Source organism: Rousettus aegyptiacus, unplaced genomic scaffold (genome assembly GCF_014176215.1).
Source record: "Rousettus aegyptiacus isolate mRouAeg1 unplaced genomic scaffold, mRouAeg1.p scaffold_m13_p_5, whole genome shotgun sequence".
Taxonomy (NCBI): domain Eukaryota; kingdom Metazoa; phylum Chordata; class Mammalia; order Chiroptera; family Pteropodidae; genus Rousettus; species Rousettus aegyptiacus.
In genome coordinates, this window is record NW_023416308.1 from 86,139,214 (window position 1) to 86,161,279 (window position 22,066).

Below are 22,066 nucleotides of genomic sequence, written 5' to 3' on the forward strand. Positions count from 1 at the left end.
ACACCGTCTGGTAAGAAAGACACATAAGTGAACAAATAATCTTGCAAATAATAATGCAACATGATTGAGGCATGGAAAAGGATTATTTGAAAGTCTGGGGAACATCAAGAAGGTGTTACCAAGGGCAAGGAAGTAGGAGAAATGAGAAATGTTGGGCAAAGAATACAAAGTTATAGTTATGCAGGATGAACAAGACTGGAGATCTGATGTACAGAATGGTGAGTATAGTAAATAATACTGTATTATATATTGAAAATTTGCTAAGAGTAAATTTCAGATGCTCTCGCCAAAAAAGAAAAAAGTTAACTATGTGAGGAGAGGAAATGTTAATTAGCCTGAACGTGGTAATCATTTTACTATGTGAATGCATGTCAAGACATCACATTGTACACCTTAGATACGGAAGTTCCCCCTTATCTGTGGTTTCACTTTCGCAATTTCAGTTACTGCCCCCGCCCCTTTCACCTGTGGTCCAAAATATTGAATGGAAAATAATTCATATGTTTTATGTTATTCATCATTCTGAGTAGCATGATGAAATCTCATGCCATCCCACTCCATCTTGCCTGGGACGTGAACCATCCGTTTGTCCAGAGTATCTGTTGTATATGCTCCCCACCAGCAAGTCACTTAGTAACCTTCTAGGTTCTCACATCAACTATGGTATCTCAGTGCTTGTGTTCAGATAACCCTTATTTTACTTTATAATGGCCTCGAACCACAAGAGTAGTCGATGCTGACAATTTGGATATGCCAAAGAAAAGCCATAAAGAGCTTCCTTTAAGTGAAAAGGTGAGTATAATACAATAAGATATTTTGAGAGACCACATTTGCATAACTTTTATTACAGTATATTGTCATAACTATTCTATTATTAGTTATTGTTGTTAATCTCTTACTGTGCCTAATGTATAAATTAACCTTCATCAAATGATGTACATATAGGATCAAACTTTCATTTATTAGACATTCATTTAATATATTTTATCAAGCAACTACTATGAGACAGGTAGATCCTCCACTGAGGATCTTAGAGCGTATACCTAGAGGCTAACTGGGGTCATCTGTATATAAATTCTATTCAAACAAAAAAAAAAAAAAAAGAAGAAGAAGACGAAGGCTTTTCAGCTTTGTTACTTGAGAGGAAAGAAATAAGGGCATTCCAGGCAGAGACACACAAGCCATGAACAACTGGAACATGACAGGTAGTGTAGGAGCTTTAGGCTGAAAGGTAGGTCAGCAGAAGTGGGAGATCACAGTGAAAGATGTGATCGCTCACTGATTGGAGAGATGCAAATATATCTGAGTGATGATAGTTACCCTATTCATTACTGTTCACCGGCTCTTGACTTACATTATCTCATTATTAACCCTCTAGAGGACACTCCCCACAAGAATAGGGGCTGTGTCACCTTGTCCACTGCCGTATGTCTTGTGCCTAGAACAGTCTCTGACCCACAGAAAGAGCTCAGTAACTATGTTTTACACGTGAAGAACTCGTTTCAGAGAGAATGAGTGACTTCCCCAAATTTACACAGCACATAAGTGGCTGAGTCAAGATTCGAACTTCAGTCTGCCTTATTCCACTACACTGCTCTTTAACCTCTGCTCTGTGATGCCGCCGTGATAACTAAACTGAAACGTGGAGATTTCACAGTCTGGGAACCTTCTGTTACTGTGGGAAGCCTGGAAGGCGCATGTGCGTGCGTGTGTGCGTGTGTGTGCGTGTGCATGTGTGTGTGCATGTGTGTGTGTGTGTGTGTGTGTGTGTGTGTGTGTGTGATCCTAAATTCCTGGTAGGGACACTCCTTTAGTGTCGGCTGGCGACACAACATTTCTCCTATTACCTTTATGGTAATCTCTAGGAGCATATGGAGGTCTCGGGAAGGAGAAGGGTTAAGCTTTTAGAGCTTATCAAGTTGTTTCTTTGCATTTAAATAGCACCATTTAAGAAAGCAGCATTTCTGGAATCTTATTTGATGCTACCGTGCTGAGCACCTTAAGGCACTCTTATTTCTCCCCCATCCAGGTCATTTGGAGCTTCATTACTTAATAATTTGAAAGCTTTTTCTGGAAATCAGTGGGTGAAGGGAGATGATGAACTGAAATATTTTTATTTTTTAAGGACCCAGCAAAACAGGCTGACTGTATAATACCTGGGTCAGAAGCTTCCAATGGGGAAAGAGAGGAGAGAGAGTTCTCGTGTGTAAATGAGTTCTCACTTCCTTTCGAAACTGTTTTTATTTTAAAAATAATAAAGCCTAACAGGCTTTAACATTGTAAAGTGGAGAAGCCATCAGATGTCTTATCAATTTTACCCCTGCACTAGCTCTTCTGCATCTTCTCCCCACCTTCTGCCTTGGCTTCAAGCCCATTACCTCTAGACATTTGCCCTCACTCCTTGCACACACAGTGAAGGCCTCACACACACGCACACCCTCAAAAGGCTTCATCGCTATGCAATTGAGAAAACGTCAAGAAACAGCCTCTAAGTGGCCCTTTCTTCCCATTTTTTTAATGGCAATATATTCACATGGTTCTAATGTGGAAAGGTATATAAAGTTATACAGTGAAAAGTTTCATTGTTTTCTTTATTCCCCGGTTAGCGTTCCCTTCCCCTGAAGCACCTCATGTTTGTCAAATTCGTATGTATTCTTCTATAGATACTTTATGCAAATAGAAATACACGCACGCCCCCTGCATGCGCACACACACACGATTTTATCCCTACCATTTCTTTGCACCATGTTTGCTAGATTATTATACAAGTAGATTATTACACAAACTGTTCTATACTTTGTTTTATCATTTAATATATTTTAGAGATAATCTCATGAGTGATGCAGGCATCCCCCACTTTTCAGAAGTTCAGCTGCTACTTCACTTTTACGAAAGACCCACACTGGTACCTGTTTCGCTAACGGAAAGTAATCCAAAGAGGATTTTCACTTTTATGAAAAAAGGTAAAAAACGAAAATAGCACATGGCGCTTGTTTTGCCTTGAGCAGATATAGAGGCGACATGCACCCGGAGCAGTGAGAGTGGCGCCGCCTAGCTCCCTCCCCGGGAACTACGCTCAGCATCTCAGCATTACGCCGCTGTCTGAGAATCTGTGCTTCATCTAGACTTATTTTTTGCATCCGTTAGCAAGATGTGTCCTAAGGCAATTGCCTTTTCACTTTATGCAATTTCGGTTTACAAAAGGTTTCATAGGAGGGCTCTGCTTTCAGATACCAGGGTAAATATGCATAGCTCTTTTAATGATGAACCCATCATTAGATGGTTATATGGTCTAAAGGCCATATAGCAATGTAAAAAAAAATACACATATACTTTTATATCTTTTTTTACATTACTATATGATCTTTGGGTTCATAATTAAAGGAAGTATATCATAAATGATATATCTAAGATATATTAAATGATAAAGCAAGATATGGAACAGTTCGTATATTTTTTTATGTAATAATCTAAGTTGCTATTGTGCAAAGAAATGGTAAGGATAAAGAATGTGCATGTGGGTGTGTGTGTGTGTAAGCTATGATCTCAGCTATGTGACAAAGACATACATCTATACAAATGAATATACAAATCAATGGCAGCTCCTGGGTAAGGATAGTGGGATTACGGGTCTTTTTGCTTCTCTCTCTCTCTAACTTTCCATAGTATAGTTATGTTATTTTTTACATTTTTTAAGACCTTATTTTAGTATGCAAAGTATATTTTCATCTTGACAGAATTCTTTCTTGGTCCTTTTCGTATGCATTTGCATCTCTATCCTACAATAATTAAGTCCCTTTATCAGTGAAGCCTTCCTCCACACTCTATTTAAATTCGCAACATCCTTCACTATCCAACCCTGGCCTCCCTCTTGGTCTTTCTTGCACTATTTTCTGCAAAGAGCTAATGTTTAGTACATTGTAACTGTTTTTTTTTGTTGTTGTTGTTTATGGCTGCCTCCTCAGGGCAGGGACTGGTGTCCCTTTTGTTCAGGGCTCAGTCTCCAGCACTCAGAGCAGAGCCTGGCACAGAGTAGGGGCTCTGTCGATATCTGCTGGATGAATGAATCCTCACTATTGGCTCCCAGCAATACTACTAATCGATGGTGTCTGTGGCTACCGTACTCTGTCTTTTTCTTCAATCTCTTGCACTGGCTGGAAGGCCATCTTTCATCTTGGGTCTGGATTTCACTTCTCCTCTTTTCAAGGACCCCTACCCCTGCAAGTGCTCCCTCTCCCTTCCCCCTGCAATAGTAATCTCTCTTTCTGTACTAGATTATACCATTCCACATACAAACTTGTCCGAATGTCACTCATATTCTACAAAATAATCACATGTCCTTCCTGCTACTGCCAATTTTCTCAACTTCCCACACAGCCGACTCCCCAAAAAGGGCATTGTGGGCTCCCTGGCTGCATTGCCTGGCTGCCTTGTCTTTCTTAAACCTGCTGCGATCGCATTTTCATAAGTGACCAACGGGGCAGTGGTGGCAGCAGTGAGCAAGTAGCAAGGCTGGCTGCAGTGAAGGCAGCGTGTGCAGCAGCGAGCAGGGTCAGTGGAGGCATCAGGGAGACAGTGTGGGCAGGAGGGGGATAATAGGGTAGCAAGTGTCAGTGAGGACGGTAGGGGGCAGTGGGGGAAGTAGGGACAGTGGGGATTGCAGGGGCAGAAAGGGGGAAATGGAATCAGCACGAGGGCTCTGAAGAGGCCATGGGGGAAGGTTCCTGGTGTCCTCCTGCCTCCTCCGGCTGTACCCTCTTAGACGACTTGGCTCTTTTCCACCCTCTTGGTCTCTACTCACTCCCCAAGTACTATGCCCTGTGGTTTTAACTACCAGCTATATGCTCATGACTTTCCAGTTTATATCTCTAGCCTGGACTTCTCTCTTGAACTCCAGCCTCATAGCTCCTGCTACCCACCTGAGAGCTCCCCTTGGAGGCATCCTTGACACATCTTTGTTTGACACCCCATATCCAAACCGTCAGCAGACCTTGCTGCTGCTTCTTTCAAAACAATGTCTTGTATCCAGCATCTTCTCACCCCCTCCGTTGCTCTCCCCTGGTTCAGCGTCGCCTGACCGGTCTCCCCGCTTCCCCCCTTGCCCTACGACACTTTACTCTTTCACACCAGTCAGAAGAATCCTCTAAACACAAAAATCAGAGCACAGCATTCCTGCTCTCCAAACCTTCGACAGCAACCCAGTCCCACAGCACTCATAAGAAGTGCCCCTAACACCCCTGGGAGGGCAGCGAAGACCAAAGGCTTCCTCTGACTTGTCACTAATTAATTGTTTAATTAAATAATGCATTATTTATCCCTTAATCATTCCTGGCCTACCTCCCCCAACCCAGGCCACTGCTAGGCCGACACAGGGAGGACACTGGCTCCCAGGACCCGACAGGAGCTGTCCTCAGAGGAAAGTGGGGAGGGGGAGACAGGGAAGAGGAGCGAGGGGTGTCCAATGCTGTGCCTTTAAGACCGCCAGAGATGGGCAGGGTTGGGGTGCTGCCCTTACAGGTTGCCTTACAGGCACCTTCAGCCAGGCCTGGCCCAGCTCATCCTCTCTCCAGGTCCTAGCTTGGCTTCTCTGCAGCCCCGGCCTGTTTGGAAGCAGACAGTTCCTGCCTAGCATGCTCTCTCCTGTGCCATGTCCTAACCCTGCCTGGCTTGGTGCCTGTTTCACTTCTCTGCTCCAGCTGTGGCACTAACAGTTTTCTAAGTGCTGGAGATAGGCTCAGAGGCAGGGAGGAGGGCCTAGGAAGATGCAGTTGTGAACAGCTGGCAGGATGGGAGAGACAGACATGCCCCGCTGACCTGTTCAGCCCCCTGTTTGACTCAGAGGAGAGGCAGGCATCCATGAGTGTTGTGAGAGACATGATAAAAATCCAGAAAATGAGGTTAAAACCCAGGATTGGCACTTCGGTCATCAAAGGACAATCTAAATCGATGCATATGGCTAACAGAGGCACACAGAAGGGTGGCCCTCTTTCTCGGGTCATGGGGTGAAGCCCGTCCAAGAAGCTTTCCACCTGCTGGCGACAGGCAGGTGCAGATGGAGGGGCAGTGGGGCGGCCCAGGCGGCCCCGATGGGCCCTTCCTCTCAGGCTTCAGAAACGCCAAGCTGTTTCCACAAAACCGTCTCACGGGAAAATTGTCATCTACGAGCATTATGCAATTTTCCCATCAGAATCACAGGCTGTGTTTGAAAAGAAACAAAAATAAATTGAATTTGAAATGCTTCTCTGCAACCACACCGTCTTCTCGTGAATGGGCTTCAGACACCTTTTCTGGCTTTGAAGTAGATGATCAGAAGCAGCGTGTGAAGGCGGCGTCTTCCCAGGACACAAGGCGAGCTACGGGCGCTTATAAACAGCCAGCCCAGTTTTCCGGGGTGTCCGCCTGAGGCCAGCTCAGAACCTGTGCGCTCTGACCACAGTTCCTAAAGCGACCTCTGTGTCCTGTTTCTTCTCTCTTCTTCTACTACCTGGAAATTCCAGCAGTTTTCTGGCTGGCTCCGTCCTACTGCTTGCCCCGTGCCCGCCAGCTCCACGCCCACGTCTCTTAGTGTCACTTGACACAGCTTTGTCTCCGCCCTAGGCCGGTGGAGTGCTGGTGGATTGAGGCTCAGAAGACACTGGCCCCTTCCTCATTACAGCCTCTCATTCATGTAAAACATATTGACTGAGCATGTCCCAAGCACAGCTCTGGTCACTGATGGTACAGCTGTGAGCAAGACAGACCGTGTCCTCGTGGAGCCCCTATTCAGCAGGGGAGATAGATGATAAAAAGTAAATAAGCAAAATACACAGTGTATTGGACAGTGACAGATGAATGCTACGGAGAAAAGATAATCATGTAAAGCGATGGGGGCATGCTGGGTAGAGGACGGGGCAGAGAATTGTTGTTTGAATAGTCTGTTCAGCAAAGGCTTTGCTGAGAAGGTAATGTCTGAGCGAACGCCTGATATCTTCAAGGACAGCATTCCTGGCACAGGGAACAGCAAGTGCTAAGTGTGCCTAGCACGTCTAAGAAAAAGATAAGACATCTAGGAAGACCGAAACAAAGTGAGCAAGGGGGAGAGTAGTAAGAGATGAGGTTAGTGGAGCAGCGAAGAACCTGAAGGGCCGTGGGGGACATGGCAGGGTCCCTACTTGCTGTGAGCTGTGAAGCCATTGGAGGATTTTGACCAGAGGAATGGTATGGCTGCCGTGTGAAGAAGAGCCTGGTGGAGGTGGGGAGGGAGGCAGAGACACCAGCCAGCACACAATTGAAATAATCTGGGTGAGTGATGATGGTGGCTTGGACCAGGAAGGTGGCAGGGCACGCGACGAAAAGTGTTTGGCTCCTAAATACATTTTAGGAGTAGAGTCGACAGGTCGTGCTGATGGATGTGGAGTGTGAGAGAAAGAAGCATCGAGGATGAGGAACGGGAAGGATGTTTTGCCATTACACGGGAGAGGAAGGAGGAAGGCCAGGACTGCAGAGGGAATGATCAGGAGTTTGATTTCAGACACCCTGAGTTTGGGATGCCAAATAGACATCCAGATGGAAATGTTAGATAGTTGATATACAAGTCTGGAATTCAGAGGCAAGGTTGATATATAAGACTAAACTTTATTAATCAGCATTGTACATTTACTTAGTATTTTAAGGCATGGGATAAGATGAGATAATAAAGGCAGTGTGGGTAGAAAAGATGACTAAAGGCTGGAACCCAGGCATTTCAATGTTTGGACAAAGATGAAGAGGGGTCAGCACAGAGGACTGACAAGGGACGTCCAATGAGGTGAGAAGAAATCAAAGAGACAAGAAGTTCTAGCACAGAGTAGAAAGGCAGAGGGAGTGACCAGCTATGTCAAGAGCTGCTGAGGGGTCATGGAAGCTTAGAGGTAGGCACTGACCACTGGCAGTGGAGAGTTCATTGGTGACCTTGGGCAGCGCAGTTTCAAGGGAGAGAGGCGAGTCTCAGTTACTTCATTTTAGAAATGGGACCATACATTTGCTTACCTCAGGGACTAGAGTACAGACCACATGAGATCATGAGCAAACTGTAAAGCACTACCAAATTATGATCCAATAAACCCAGAGCCTGTTGAAATGATGGGAGGGGCTGTCGGGCACAATTGTTTTTAAAGATGTTTATAGCTCCATTATTACCTAATAAAATGGCTCGTTTCCTGCTACTCATCCCCAGGACTCTCACCGAAGGATGACTTTCCACTCTCCTTCAGAGCTGGAAGCCATCGGGATTGATATTTTTTAATAGGTGGTAAGTGGAGAGTCTGGGAAAGGGTAGAAGCAAAAAAAGTGGAACCAAACACCGCTCATTGGGCTCCTAAGGCAAAATGCCATGCGCTGCCCTTCCAAGGGAAACCCGGGACCCTGCACCTCACAGCAAGGGCTCTTCAGAGAAAACTGTCAGCCAGGGGCAGTCATGCTTTTGCTGAAAACACAAGCAAAACCAGGAAAAGATGAGAGTTTGAGAGGGAGAATAGTCAGGGAAAGTGGAAAGAGCGTCGTTTTGGATTCAGACACATCTGTATTGGAATCATGGTTCCTGGGTGGTCTTTCGCAAGTCATGTGACTTCTCCAAACCTCAGTTTCCTCATCTGCAAAATGAGATTATAGTTATCCTCAAAGGTTTTCCTAAGAAACCAGCTGATGGATGCACAGACATGCATGATGGGGCGGCGGTGCTTACGCGCATGGGCGTGTATCACTGCATGAGCAATTAGTGTCATTGGGTTTCCTCCTCTTTAGGAGCAGACAGTTTCTCTCCAACTCAGAGACCCTGTGCTCAACCCTTTTCAACAAAATCAGTTTTCAGGACAGCATTAATATCAACAGCACGGTGAACACTGTCTGATCATTCTCCAAGTGTGGCTGCAATATTCAGCACTCCAAGTAGGCTTGGACATGCCGTGAGGATTATGGCAAAAGGTCAGAATCCAGGAAGGTGCAGGAACAGAGGAGGAGGAGAGGAGCAAGACAGTGAGGAGGTGACCGACTCTGGCCTTTTGCCAAGGGCGTGGGTGAGCTGCCTGGAGCTCTCCCACGTTGGGTGTGGCTCTGGAGGGTGTGGGAGGGTCCGTGTGGGCTAAGGTTGGTGAGAACGCTAGCCCCTGTCCCAACACTCCAGACTCACATTCTTACTCTCTCCTCTGCTGAGACTTGGTATCTCCTGATATCACTTTGATTTCTTCCTCCAACCAGCCCCAGGCCCCTTTCTACCCCACACAAACCCTCTCTCCTCTGGATCTGACCTCAGCCTGTGGCCTCTTTGGAGCTATGTGGCTCCTCAGCTATACCTGAGTATAGCTGTCTTGTCTTCCCAATATGTTTACCAAAAGAACTCATCCCCATGGAGATGGACAAATGACCTGTGGTTTCTTTTCTTTTTTTTCTTTTCTTTTATTGTATTGGCATATCTGTGGAAAAGTGTCAACATCATCCAAACGAGGCATGAACTTCAAATGCCCTGAAATACTTGGTTTGGAAGGGGTCCTATGGAGGATGGATAAGGGCCCTAAGGATTGTCGAAAGATCCTTCCTGTGCCTTAGAGACTTGTGGAAATGGCTTTCCATTTAAGTCTGTAATTTGGATTGCTTACTCCGAGTATAAGTCCTTCATTCTTTAGAATGAAAAATGCCTAGAGCCCCGGTGGCCCCATCCGAGGCTCATCCGGCTACATAAACCTCCCATCATTGGTTCCCTGAGCCCCCCAGTTCCTCTGAGACTTCGTGGGTTTGTAGATGCAACCGTGAGCTCCACTTTCTGTACTCAAGCAGTACAAATCGATTTTAATACCAGCTTGACCTGAATGTAAGTAAGAATAAAAATAGTAGCTGATGGTCATGCTGATATAAGCACTGTGTCAGCACATTGCATGAATTATGTCATTTAGTCCACCTAATAATCCCATGAAGTGCATACTCTTTTTAGCCCCATTTCACAGATGAGAAAGCTGAGAGTGGTCAAGAGACTTGCCATAGGGCATAGAGCTAGTCAATGGTGCAACTAGATTTTGAACTCAGCAATGACGCTATTTTTCTGCCTGCTGTTTTAGTAAATACTAAAAAGGTTGAGAGAATCGGTGTGTCAGAAGTTGTGAAGAAGTGGGCACATATACATTCTCGTTAGAGTATAAATTGGTACAGGCATCTGGAGGACAAATTGGTAGGCCCTACCAAAAATTTAAATTCGCTTCTTCTTTTAATCATTCCTAGGAATCTATGACACAGGAACCTTTGGGTTTGTAAACAGAAATACATACACAAATGTTCATCATAGCACCACTTATGGAAACAATTAAATATGCACCAGTAATCTTGATTTTAAAAAAATTAGAGAACATTCATGTGATGGAATTCTACATATATGTCAAAAAGAATGGTGTGGTTTCGTTTTTTCAGAAACTTACTAATCAGCCACAGTGCTTGGATACAGGCACGAACAAGCCAGACACCCTCCAATCCTGTACAGCTTAGGTTCTACCTCAGAATTTCGATGCATCAACAAAAATATTTCGCTTTCTAAATAAAATTTTACAGAATGCTCCTTTTAAAAAAAAAATTGTTGGGTAACATAAATGATAACAAACAAGGAACAATAAGCAGTTGATTCTGCAGATGGTGTGGAACCACTCGGTGAAACAAAGCATCGACAAGCTGTCCAATGCCCGCACACGTGGACCCGCCATCCTTAGAGCCTCTGTATGAAAACATACAGATGGGATTTCATCACCGCAAATAAACACTAATTAAGGGCCTAAACAATTTTTGTTGCATTAGATACTACAAAGGCAAAGTCGACATGTCAGTAGTTGAGACTTGAAAATCGCAATTGTTTGTAATGCAGGAGAATCTGCAAGGCCTGCTAACTCGGTCACCACCTAAACTCCGCCCACGTTGATTTTTTTCTTTTTAGTAAAGCCTGTTTTTTTCTATGGCAAAACAATTGTCATCAGACGGTATCTCATTTCTTGGATTTCTTTTCTATGAGTCTTGACGTGTCTTACCATAATTTGAAGATCTCCAACATTCTAAAAATAAACAAAAGGACAGCTATGACGCTATGCCTACTGACATGGGAAGTTTCCCATGATTCATTATCGAAGAAAAGTGTAAAAATCATGTTACAGGAGAAGCTATGCGGTGTGATGCTATGTTTGTGGGGAAAGCTGGGTCTGACGTGTAGTTGTGTGTGTGCAGTGAAAGGTCAGGGATGATGCACACCAAACTGTAACATTCTGGAGAAGGAAAAGGAGGCAGAAGGCAGGGTAGATGCTAACGTGGAAAGCGCTCCGCATGTACATCATGCACTTCTATGATGCTAAATTTGTCTGCATACGCATGGATTATTGTGGAATTAAAAATCAAAACAGCATACCAGGAATTAAGAAATAATCATGGAAATTGTATGGAGCTGCTGAAAGGTTTAGGTGAAGAATGGATATGGTATGATTTGCAGCCATGTGGAGGGTGGGTGGGGGAAAAGCAAGAAGATACAGGAGACAAGGAGACCAGCGAGGAAATTTAAGGGATGATAAGGCTGTGAACTCAGTGGAACTTGGGACTTGACCACTGTGAGGGGGCAGGACGAGGAATGCTGGTAATGGTAATGTCTGCTTCCAGCAACTGGTAGATGTGCCTTTAACCCAGGTGGGGCCCACTGGAGGAGGAGCAGGGTTCTGGGGTCAGATGAAGAGCTCAGTGTGGGACAGGCAACAGGTCAGACGACTACAGGAAACCCGGGTCAAGAGAGATGCAATGCTGGAATTTGGGAGCTAGGTTATGTGTCACATGTGGCTTCATGGTAAGCAGCTTCTCGCAGCCATCCAACAGATATTTATTAGGAATGAGTGAGGAAGACAGTCTCAACAAATAAAAAAAAAATCTCTCATGAGAAATGTGAACAGCTTGTTTGGGACGTGGAAATGCTCGCCCTGCAGGCATGTGAACGTGAGGTGTCTATGCATCCAAAGATTCTTTCCTCTGATCAAGAACTCCCAGGGAAGCCTGAGATCAAGAAGAGGCTGTGAGCTTCCCATGGGTGTGGGCGTGGGGATGTGGAGGCTTCTATGTCTTGTCCCTGTGGACCTCACTTCTGCCCTTCATCTCACCAGGACCATCTGTAGGCTCCCGGGCCAAGCTAGATCTGGCTAAGCTCCCCTCCTTTTGATGGCCCACCACCCAACAACCCCTGCCCCGGGCTGCAACAAGGTGCTCCAGACCAGGAGGACTCTTATAACCTTTGGTCCTGAGCCTTGAGGCACCTCTAACCTCCTTCCTTCCAGTTTCCTCAGGGCTGTGGAATTTTCTAGGCAAGGTATCCAACTAAGGAGAAGTCCATCAGTTCATCCCAAATATGTTCTAGGGACCTACTACCAGGCATAGCCGTGAGGACTGGGGCAGAGCTGTGAGTCAGCCAAGCAAGTCTCTGCCCTCCTATAAATTAGGAACCTACTCAGTCAACAACGAAACTCATCCTTCCCTAGCCAGTGACATTCCGGGCTTTCTGTGCATCATGTATAGTGATGTCTGAGCATTTGCTGAACCCAGGTCAAGGGATAGGGGGATAGATCCAGGACCAGCTGAATCCACTGTGGGGAACACACCCAGCCAAAGCCAAATTTGGGCTATGGAAGCATGAAGGCTTGCAGAGTATGATACCCCTTACTCTAAATGTGTAATTGAAAATAAGAACCCAGACAAACATCGAGTAAAGTTTAGCGAGATCCACAAAGTTCTGATTTCCCCCCATAATGACAATTTAATGATTTCTTTCAAAATAGTAACTGTCGAATTCTTCCTCAAAAAATTATTTTAGGTCTTCACACTTTAAGGGTGTTCTACACACCATCCAAAACAAAACGGAGCAGAATAACATGAGTGGTGTGGCCCCCCGGCTTCATTCTGGCCTCCACGACCAAAGGCCCCTGATCCAGGGCATGGGTCTCAACAGCAGAAGTGTTAGCCTCGGGGCTGACACTTGTTGGGGTCAGGGGCTGGGTGCATTTCAGCCTCCACTACACTATGTCCTGAGGCAGACCCCAGTCTGGGCCTTGACACAGAGCCCACAACCCTCCAGGCTGGATGCAATATGGAAGTCTGGCCCTCCCAAGCATAGTCCAGGTCAGAGCCTGGGTCTAGGGGGAAGGGATGGGCTGAGCTGGAAACCAAAGATGTGGTTCCATGGACACACCAGGCACACTGGACACTCAGCCCTGCCTCCTAGGATTGCCAAGGCTCCAGGGCTTCCTCACCCTTGGGTGGAATGACTCCTACATCTAGGCAGGTAGAGCCTCAGTAGCAGGTAAGTGAGTGGAGGCAGAAGTGTCACCATGTAAAAGCCCTCTTGGTCCCATGAGTTCAGCTTTCCTCACTAAATATCTGTGACTCTTTTTTGCAGAGCGATGAGGTCCTTACCGTCATCAAAGCCAAAGCTCAGTGGCCAGCCTGGCAGCCTCTCAATGTGTAAGTAACAAACAGACCCTGACCCTGCCCAGGCCCTGTCCCAGCCTTGTGCTTGGAGACACCCACCTAATGGCCACTGCAAGCCAGCTAAATCATTAAATCGGCAGTACCTCTTAGAGAACAAACAGTTGAGGTGCATGGCCCATGTGCAGAGTATCACAGGTGCGCCTATGATAAGGCAAGTTTGGTTTCTCTTTCCCCCTAATGGCTCTAACACTGCAGATGGCCCAAGCAGACATAATGGTTAAGTGGTATGTGTTCACTCATGCTCTCAGCCACAACAGGCTGAACACACATTTGCCCTCCAAGCACACAGGTGTACTCACTCTAGTCAACTCCACCTCATGAAAAGCCAGGTCTACCCAGATTTCAGTTTCAGTCCCCATATCTTTTCTGTCTACTCTATTTCCTGGAGATTTCATCTTCCCATGCATTTTGGTGACCAGGGTTATGCTGATAGCTACCAAAACTACTCCTCCTCCAGGTAGGTATGTTGGTAGATAGATAGATATTGAAAGGTAGATAGATGATTGATGATAGATAGATAGATAGATAGATAGATAGATAGATAGATAGATAGATAGATCCATCCATCGATTTCTTGGACACGTCTCTGTGAATGGCCCACATGGACCTCGAACTCATCATATCCATAATGGAACTCATTGCTAAGCCCTATTGATTCCTTCCTTCTTAGTATCTCACAAATCAGTCTTCACCTGCCATTCTCCTATCATTAGCTCAAGCCACCATCTTCTCTAACCTAGACTACTTTCCCTCTTCTATGGTCTCCCCCCATCAAATCCCTCATTCATTTGTACTATTAGCAGAAAGATCTTTTAAGATGATAGATAGATAGATAGATAGATAGATAGATAGATAGATAATAGAAAGATTAGATGATAGATAGATAGATAGATAGATAGATAGATAGACAGACAGACAGTGTTAATGTAAGAAATGTCCATATCTGTAGGGAATTTTTATAGTAGTTTATCTGTGCCAAACTGATGACATACACTAGGGAGAAAGATCTCAAATGCTCCAGAAAATAAGTTTTGCAACTTCTTTTATGTATTTGAAAATAAGGCAGGGACATAAGGAAGATTTTGTGGAAGTGGGAGGAAGCAAGGTGGGGATTAGATTATAGGATAGTTAAAAAGATTATGTGCTTCTTGAGGGTGGTTATACTTTCAAGGGGTATTACTTCTGACATCTCAAAAGTGTATTAACCTAGATGCACAAGATCAATGGACAGATCTTTTATTAAAAGAATCCAAAACTGGTTCCCTGCCTTAGAATCCCTCCGTGGCTTCCCTTAGTCTCCAGGATCAAGTCTGGCACTCCTTGGTTCACCTTGTGAGGCCACAGTGAGCATAACACACCTCAGCCCCTACCTCCTCTTGCCCAGGGCTCATGTCTTGCTGCTTCCTACTCTGCATCTCACTCCGGCCACCCTATATCCCATGAAGTTCCTTGAACGAGCCTTGATTTTATTTATTCTTTGTGGATGCAAGTCCTGGAACAGACGAAGTTCCCAATGAATCACAAGAAAATGGTTTATGAAGAAGTGTTTGGCTAGCCCCTTGGTGGAGCAGTCTGCATCCACTAACGGTGGCATTGCTGAAGATGGCGACCATATGGGAAATGTGTGAATTACTGCTCAGTGTGAGAATAGGAAACTCAAAATGATAGAAAGGGTAGTACAGGATATTCAAAGAAAGGGAAGACCCCATGGAATGAGGTAGCAGGACCACCACCATATGACCAGCTGGGAGCAGCGAAGCTATTCCCAGGCACCTGGTGCCCACCTGTTGAACTATTCAGCAAATTAATGGCTCATTCCCTCCTATGCACCAGCCCTACACACACAGCCTGTACCCTTTGGAATGCGCAGATGAAGGAGACAGATGGTAGACAGAGTTCTACCACCTTAGATCCGCCCTTTGCACAAGTCCAATTGGCACCATATACAAGAATACACATAATATAATGTCACCATGGTACCCTTTACACTCCAAGGAGATAAGTGTTATGTTGAGAATATGAATGCCTCTAGGAACCCAGAGAAGGGGCACAAGCCAGTCTAGGGCTGGGGAGTGGTCATGAGGTCTTTTTGCAGGAGACGCCAGGGAACTGAGTCTGGAAGGATGCTCCTCGGTGTGGGTGGTCCAGGTGTGGGTAGAACGGAAACTCTGAGTGGAGGCCTAAGGAGAGCCAGAGGGGACAAGGACAGTTGACATAGGGCAGCCCAGCTGGCTGCATGGGGGCTTTTACTAGCTTGCTGTGATCTCCGAGCCTTGCTCTGGATCTCAGAACTCTGAGGAAGCTGAGATCAGAGTACAGTTAACCCTCGAACAACACAGGGGTCAGGCCAAAAATCGGTGTGTAACTTTTGACCTCTCCAAAACTTAACTACTAATAACCAACTGTTGACCAAAAGTCTTAGCAGCAATATCAACAGTTGATTAACACATATTTGTAAGCTTTATGTATTATACACTGTATTCTTACAATAAAGTAAGCTAGATAAAAGAAAACATTAAGAAAATCATAAGGAAGAAGAAATGCTTTTACAGGACTGTATGTAGTTATTGGAAAAGTTTTGCATATAAGTGGGCCCACACGGTTCAAACCTGTGTTTTTCAAGGGTCAGCTGTAGTTGAAAATTTGCTCACCCTTAGAAGTGCCCTTCCCTCCAAAGAGAAGCAACAGAGGTAGGGCCTGCCGCCCTGGGCTCTCTCCTGGTGGGTGGGCATTGGTCTGTGTCATGCTAGTCCCACCAGAAAACACTCATGTGGATTCACAAAGGCCTTTAACCCCCACTGCATAATTAACATCCGTCAGAGAAAAGGTCCACCTTGAATCCTGTGTACTCAGCCTCTCTCTTCAGCTTCTCCCAGTTCCCAGGTTCCCAGAACCTACTTGTGAAGAAATCCTCACCTTTGATCCTCCAAGCAGGCAGGGGCTTAAGGCCAGGAGGGGGCCGGGGACATTCAGGCCACAGAGTTTGTAGATACCCATTTTTATACCACTAAGCAACCTTTATACCATGTTCCCTTAAGGAGTCTGGGTTTAGAAAGATGTAATACAAAGCAAGGTGCTTCAGGAAGGAGAGAGAAACGGAAGGAGAGAGGAAAGAAAGAAAGCAGACAGAAATCCTTTTACCTTGAGCACCTACTATGTACCAGATACCCTACTAGACACTTAACATTCCTTATCCCACTTAACCCTCATACTAACCCCATATAATCCCCATAGGGATTATGATCCTCACTTTATAGGTGATGAGACTGAGGCCCAGAGGTTGTATGATGGGTCTGACATCAACTTCCAGCTCCATCAATGAATTCCAACAATATCAGCTGACTCCAGTGCCTAATCTTTTCACTACAACAAGGTTCTTCCAATTAAGTAACAATTCTTTCATTGTCCATTTTTTTACTCAATCAAGACATATATATCTGCCAATCAGACTTCTGATCATCATGAAATTAGCAGTGTGACCACACCAAATTGCCTGACTCCTACCCCAAAACAAAATAAAACAAACTCTTGGCTTTCACTTACTCTGTGTCCTTCCATCAAGAATGACCAAAACATTTAATTTCAACGAACATTTATTGGGGAATCTCCAAAGGAAAAAGACTGCGAAGGTGCCTAGGGATGCAATGATGAGCAGAGTTTCTCACGGAGCTTACAGTTTAGTTGGGGAGAGACGTTAACTAAATGATGGCAGATGTGACATGTCTATGACATAAAGGCATAAGGTGCCATGAGAGTGTATGTTTTTGGGTCCCCAACCCAGCCTGGGGGTCAGAGAAAACTTCCTTGAGGAAATGGGAATTGAGCTAAGAGTTAAGGAATCAATAGGAGTTAACTAGGGAAAGAAGCAAAGCAAGGGGAGAACATTATAGAAAATCTAGAGAGACCATCATGTGCAAAGGCCCCGAGGGGGAAGCAGAGCATGAACTACTAATAGGTCATGGTATAACCATATCCAGACATCGAAGCTTGGCATGGGGCCAACCCATGCAACATTAGGGATTTTGATTTTTACATTAAGAGTAATGGAAAATCATTGAAAGGTTTTAAGCAAGATGACGACGTGATCAGACTTAGATTAAAACAACAACGGTAACAATTCTGTGGCTCCATTATGAAAAGGGTAAGAGTAGACGAGGTGAGACCAGTGAGAAGGCTGTTGCATGAGGGAGAATTAATAGTGACTTTGGCTAGAGTGGTGGCAGAGACGGAGAGCTGTGGAGATCTGAGAAATGGGTAGGGGGAAAAACCGACAGGCTGCAGTGATAGGTTGGATAAGAAGGATGAGAGAGGCAAAGATGCCAAGATGTGTAACTAATGAGCTGGTGGGACCTCTCAGAAGATTTGGAACATCAGATGAAGTTCAATGGGAAAAATTGTGAGTTCAGGTCTGGATGGGATATGTTGGAGATGCCTTCAAGATAATGAGTTGGAGGTGTTAGGTGCACAGTTAACTATAAAGCTCTGAACCTCGGGAGAATTCTGCATTGTGTCATTAAGGAGTAGGAGACAATCTACAAGGCTGTGGATGAGAGAGGGCCTGAGAATAAGTCAAGGGCCTAGGACTGAGTCCAGAGGAGCCCGACATTTTATGCTGAGGAGGGCTTGCCTGCAAAGGAAATAGAAAAAGAATAACCAAGAAATAGAAAAAGGAAGCTTGGTATCAGGGAAGCCAAGCGAAGAAAGCGTTCAAGGAGAGAGTGGTCAACCTGTGTCCAGTGCAGTGGAGAAATCAAGTAAGATTAGAGCTGCAAAATGCCCGTTGGATTTATCAACACGAAGATCCATCTGTGACCTTATCGAGACACCTTTCTGCTGAGTGATGGAGGAGAGAGGTAAACAACCTGCACCGGGTGAAATGTGAACAGAAAGTGCAGTTATGGAGTCAGTGGGTACAGACAACTGTTCCGTGAAGTTTGCTGCTGTGAAAGAAGAGACTAGGCCGTAGCCCCAAGCGGATGAAAGAGTCAAGGAACCTTTTCTTTTTCTTTTTTAAGATGGGAGAGACTTTCTGAAAAATCAAAAAAAGTATTTGGGGATGCCTTCCCACCCTTCACTCATCCCTCCGACTCCCTAAGACCTCAGTGGAACAGCATTAGTTGATGGCTAACGTTCAGACCCCCCAAACACCCAAACCCTCTCCACTCAGCGCTACCAGCCTGTTAAATGAAAATTATTTTCCTTTGGTATTCCCATACCCCATTTTACCCTTCCCTCTTCCAAATCTCATTAGGAAGTCAAATTAGGAAGCTGCCATGCAGCCAAGTTTTGTTTTGCAGGCGCAGCCCTGCCCCTCCTCACCGAGCCTGCTCAATTGAGGTTAATGGGATTCCGCCCTCCCTCGGGCTGGTGGAAGGCCAGGGTGACCTACTTTGTGGGGTCCTGCCCGTGGAAACTGACTTGTTTTTCAATGATCGTCATCTTTATCCACAGGACCGCTTTCAAAGGACAGCCATGAACAAACAAATTAGCTGCAGACTTGTTTAGCTCAATAAATCAAGCTGTGGCTCCGACAGCCCAGGGTGCAGGTAGAGACAGGAAAGAGATTCTGAACAAATCTCACATCCTCCAGTAGTTCCTCTGATTCCTGAATAGGAAATGCCTGGTTTTTCTACAAATCAATTCTGAATTTCCACCACCCAGTTCCTCTGGTTTAGTCTGAATGCTAGGAATTACTGGAACTTTTTAAAAGAATTTTTATTCCTTTTCTTATAATGAGTCCTATAAGGAATGTAGTCCCTTTAGTTATTCCCAGCAACTCTGTTTAATTAACATTTGATTAGACAACGGCCTGTGTTTTCCAGACAGATGAGTGGCGGGTGAACTGGAGACAGGGTCACCCTCCCTAGAAATCCTGACTCTGGGGGGAGGGGGTTCCCCATAATCACCCAAGCAAATGGTTCCCTGGAAGGTCAGAGGCATCTTTCTCTCAAATTGGGGCTGAAAGTACAGGGCCCTCTCTGCCTCCTGTATCACATGCCCAGATCCATCGATGTCCTTAGGATTGTAAAGGAAAACTGGCCTTGGACTAGAGGATCTTATCGGCCAGAGGGACCCGGAGCCCTAGATGCCTCCAGGTTATAAACAGTTTTCCCATTCAGGGAACCTAACTGAAACCTTCTTCCACCCACACAGGACTTCGGCCTAGTGCATGATGTGAACGCCCTCTAGCGGCCATATTGCGTTTCTGCAACTTCGAAAGCTCTATTGAGGAGCCCTGAGAGACAGAACTCACCATTTAAATGACTTGAGTTACCAGGGACTTGAGTCACCAGTAACCTGAGTCTCGCTGGTGTGGATCTGTAATTTAGAACGGGATAGTAAATCTCTAGAAGGACCATAAAAATCTTTTATTGACTCTTTTGAGGTATTTTTGGAAGTTTTGCTTAGAAAAAGGAATGAGAAAGAAATTAACATCTCCCAAGTCCTATTATGTGTGATGATAAGCAATTTCCTCACAAAAAACCATGGGAGTAGGTAGGATTTTGGTCCCATTTTGCAGACATAGTGACTGCAAAGAGAGGTGGAGTCAAAGACCCTGTCACATAGCTAGTAAGTCGCTAAACCAAGATTCAAATCCAACTGTCTCTTCTAGTATCCTTTGTTTTTTGTACACATCAACTGCCTCTCTGAACATACAAAGACAAAACATTTCTCCGTGTCTTCACTTGGCCTTCATTTTTTCTGGTGTGAATTGTCTGTTCATAACTTTATTGGGATCGTGAAGTTTTTTTTACAAGTTTAGATTAGCTCTGTATATGCTGTAGGTAATAACATTTGTCATTCACACTAGAGGGACATCTTTTTGCCAACATGTCATGTTTTCTCTCTAATTTAATACTGTCGTTTTCATTATACAGATGTTTTTAGTCAATGTGTAATTCAATTAGTTACCTTTGTGATTCCTTTGATTGTTTCAAAACTGAGAAAAAATAACATTTCTTGAACAGATTAGAAAACTTAGCTTTTTTTCCTTTGATCTGGCTGTTTTATATTTAACTAGATTTTTTTGGGGGGGGTGTATGATATTAGATGTGAAGCCCGTATTTCTCAATTGCAATTAAATTAGCCCAACCCCACTTGTTGCATAATATTTCTCTAATTTTGTATAAATCCTTATGGAATGTTTCTGGTACCTCCGCTCTGTGCCACTGATTTATATTTCTTTCTTATCTTGACTATTATGTCATTTTAATTATTATGCTTTATAATATAGTCTATTATATGGTATAGCCAGATAAACTCTCTTTGCTAAAAAACTGATTAAAATTTAAATCCCAGATAGAAAAATGAAACCAAATTAACAAAATACCGTCCGTATATGGGGAAATATGGCATATAAGAAAGCATGATGAATATGATTTTTTTTTATGGGTTGGACAAATTAAAGAAATCCAATCATATCTAGCATTCCCTAAATTAAATTCACATATATTCTTATCCGTTTCATTATTTTAAACAGCATTTTTATTACAGAAGTAATAAATACTTTGAGCTGATTTTTAAATTACATTTGAAGGTCAAAGGAAGTACAAGAGCTGCATATTCATTTCTTAGATTAAATCATTTGTTCCAACAACTATTTGAGGAGACTCCACTGCACGACAAGTTCTAAGCCAGGCACTGGGATTCAGGAGCGAACAAGACAAAAATGGTCCCCACTGTATAGGAACCTAGGGGGAAAGGCGGAGATTAAACAAGACGCCCAAGGAAAGAGTGAGTTCACCGTGCACTGGGAAGTTACAATTTGGAGAGAGGTCAAGAAGCGCCTCTCCCAGGATGTGTTATGTAAAGCTGAGGGGGGGGGAGGTGAACTGTCTAATCAAGAGTATGAGAAAAGAGCAGGGCTAAACTGAAGACATTAGAAAAAACACTCCCAGACCCTTAGAGATTCAAATCCACCTTATCACCCAACTAAGGTCAGTTGTTTTGTGTAGGGATTGGTTACTGCAAATTTCCTACCTTTTGAAATACATACTAAGATCTGGCCAAAATTCATTTGCAGAGCATGGTTTGCCTAAGGCCTTAGAAAACACAAGGTTCTCAGATGGTTACATCTATCAGCTGTGTAGTGTATCAGCAGGGCATATTGGATTGGGGGAAGGGTGTGGCTTGGTTTCTCCTTCTCTGGATTCCTGAGTAGAGCTGTTTTTATCCCATTAAGAGGTCATGGTAAATAGTGTCGCCCATGGGGCACAGGTTTTAAATAGCTAAACTGACCCAGAGCCACATGCTTGGGGAGATAGGAAGGTAATAGGTGTAGTGGTTGGTCTCTATGGCAATGGAAGAGGAAGCCTGTTCTCCAAGGCACTGCTAGACTTCCAGGGGCCAAGGGCCAAGAAGAGCAGGGGGATGAAGCAGCCCCACCCAGATGCCAGTGCTCTCTGTCTGGCACTTAATGGAAGGCAGGTCCCAGACCACGTCCTATTAGTCCCTAGGTAGCAATGCCGTAGCTCTCCAGACTTTTTCTAGAGGCCAGGTCATAAAAGAAGCTGCTAAAACCACTGACCTGCGTGCCAGAAAATGCACGCATTGGGAAAGGATC

General features: G+C 44.6%; 1 protein-coding gene across 2 annotated transcripts in view; it reads left to right on the top strand.

Annotated features, from left to right (window-relative positions):
* The window catches only part of SPON1 (spondin 1), a 229,582-nt gene that overhangs the window by 191,189 nt on the left and 16,327 nt on the right, over window positions 1-22,066 (top strand). For both annotated transcript variants that reach the window (XM_016128189.2, XM_016128190.2), the window contains exon 7: window positions 13,412-13,476. In XM_016128189.2, coding sequence (XP_015983675.2) covers window positions 13,412-13,476 — 65 coding nt within the window. The remainder of the gene's footprint in view (window positions 1-13,411; window positions 13,477-22,066) is intronic.